Raw genomic sequence first — 2,500 nt, 5'->3', positions numbered from 1 at the left:
ATATTTGCCATGGAGCAAATGAGTGAGCCTAAAGAAAGTTTAAAACAAATCTATGCAAGAACTCTGTTTTTGACTTTGCCAGCTTTTTACCATATTTTTAGCATTTTCGACCAGAATGCATCATGCATCATGCAGGATCCAGAGTGCATTCCTCTCAGAATTCACAAAACACAATAATAAATGATTACAAATTTTAACTACCTTAAAAAATCATCTGGCTTTAGAGAGAGTAAAATTTGTTAATAAGTCTGACTCCCAGGGGTCACTGGGTTAACATATTCTTTTGAAATAACCTAAAGCACCATTTAGCTAATGGTAACACAAATACAACTTGAATAGTTAGTCTTTTGGAGAGGAAAACAGAAGATATTTAAAAGTTACTCAACTCAATCATCATTCAGCTAAAAATGCCTCACTTTTGCATTTTAATCTCGAACTATTCATTCTGTTACACACATAAAAACAGCAATATCTGCAGCATTTAATTTCATATCCTTGGGATATTCTAGTTTATTTATTAACCAAGCACTGATGATCAACTGAAATAGTTACTTCAAAGAGAAACTATTATTACAAGTATTACTGATTTTTTTTGGTTCACATCCAATGAAAACTGATTAATGATTAATTGGCTTATAAAAGGGTCCTTTTTTTCCCTTACCTTTCTGACTGTCCTGTCCACATTTAAAATCAGATTCATTGGAATCATTTTGATGCTGACTCCATCTTTAAATATGACTGAGTTTACAAATAAAACTAAATGGGTACGCTGATATTCTATGCAAATTCCTGTCATGCCAGTTATTCAACGCTATCAATAATAATTATTTAATATCATAAGACCCTCTACTTCTACGTCATTCAGCAAAAGGCTAATTGTTTTCAAATCTACTTCAAAAGCCCTAAATGTACATGTATCCCTTCATGAAAATTTCTACAACTTATGTGCCTTCTCTTATTCAAAGAAAATACACCACAAACACTTCTTTTGACTGTCAAAAAACTCCTTTCAACCTCTTCCAATTTTACATGCATTTACAAAACAATACAATACGGTGGCAGATCCAGACCTGGAGGTAAGGTGGGGGCCCACTCTCCAAAATTTTGTTTTTGCCCTTTCACAGTCGCAGTGGGTTTGGTCCAAAAATTAGGGGGGGGGGGGAGGTGGGCCCCCAGAGCCCCTCCCCTGGATCTGCCACTGCAATAAAATTGCCTTAATTTAACGAGGGTGACACCTTAACATCCTAGCCTCGGTTGTTCAAAAGGTGGATAGCGGCATCCACCAGATAAATCACTATCCAGCAGATAAACACTAGCAAAACCGATCGAGTTATCCAGTGGATAGTGATTTATCCGGTGTATAGCGCTATCCACCCTCGAACAACTGGGGGCTGGCTATTGATGCTGCAAAAGTTTATGATAACAGTATCTCATATACTCCAAGACATGACAGTGACACTAGAGACATGCTATGAGCTTCATATGCTTGGTTCAGCTGACTTCATCACTTGTTGTTTACACAGGACCAGTCCCATCTACAACAGTCACCTCAACACCACAGTCATCATGCTCTGAGCTGGGAGAAGTGATCTCTGCCTCACCTCTGTGGTAAGAAGCAGATGGAAGAGATGGCTTGCCACATCCACACATGCGCTGCCAAACTAGCTCCAAGGACTTTCTGTACTTCCGTAGGCGCCATGCAAACACAAAGGGGTCAAGTGCGAACTTCAACAGCAAGATGATCAGTGAGATTATCCATGCACGATAGATTGCAAGTGTGAAACGATACACCATTGCAATGATCACACATATGCAAAAAGGCCAAACAGTCACAATTAGGACTGTAGTCAAAATGATAGTGCCATACACAAAGTCATTTTCTGCCTGGAGACGCTGTTTCTCGGATTCTGTCGGTTCTATAGAAGCCCCTTGTTCCTCGGAATTCTCCTGCAGATCTGCATTACGATGACGTTCGGTCAATTTACGGAACTGGCAATAAACGACGAGATAAAGTGTGACAAGGGCAACAGTTAACAGTATGTAGTGAAAAAGCAGATCTATGAAATAGAGCAGGCCTTTATTAATGCCTGTCATTTCTGGCAACAGCGCGAACAAGATGGAATAGATGAAAATGAAAATAATTCCGATAACCGCTGATTTAGCACTGACGGATTTGTTGTAAATTCTAGGGTGCTTAATCAGCAAATACTGCACTATACCAAGTGCAAGCATGATCAGAAAGGAACTTGCGACGGTCACAAAGCTGAAAACTTCCAGAAAGCGAACAAATACTCTCATAGATTTGCTGTCGAGAGATGCACCGCTGATGATTATCGACAAAACAATGCCCACATAAGCTGGCTCCACAATAAAACCTGTGAGAAAGTTTGCACTCGACAAGCCAGCGATGAAGATTGCAGTTGGCGTTCGTAAACACTTCAAAGGATCTTTGTAAAATGTCACCAGAAACAATCCATTGCTCAAGACAGTGAAAACAGCA

General features: G+C 39.5%; 1 protein-coding gene across 1 annotated transcript in view; it reads right to left on the bottom strand.

The window, feature by feature from the left end:
* Positions 1 to 408: 408 nt before the first annotated feature.
* LOC138043615 (cannabinoid receptor type 1A-like) overlaps positions 409 to 2,500 on the bottom strand; it is a 2,342-nt gene continuing 250 nt past the window's right edge. The window contains exon 1 of the mRNA XM_068889973.1: positions 409 to 2,500. This exon is cut by the window's right edge and continues 250 nt beyond it. Within this exon, the coding sequence (XP_068746074.1) occupies positions 1,516 to 2,500 (985 nt within the window). The 3' untranslated portion in view covers positions 409 to 1,515.

Source organism: Montipora capricornis, chromosome 3 (assembly GCF_036669925.1).
Source record: "Montipora capricornis isolate CH-2021 chromosome 3, ASM3666992v2, whole genome shotgun sequence".
Lineage (NCBI taxonomy): Eukaryota > Metazoa > Cnidaria > Anthozoa > Scleractinia > Acroporidae > Montipora > Montipora capricornis.
The sequence above is the reverse complement of the archived record's forward strand: the minus strand, read 5'-3'. Positions and strand labels throughout refer to the sequence as shown.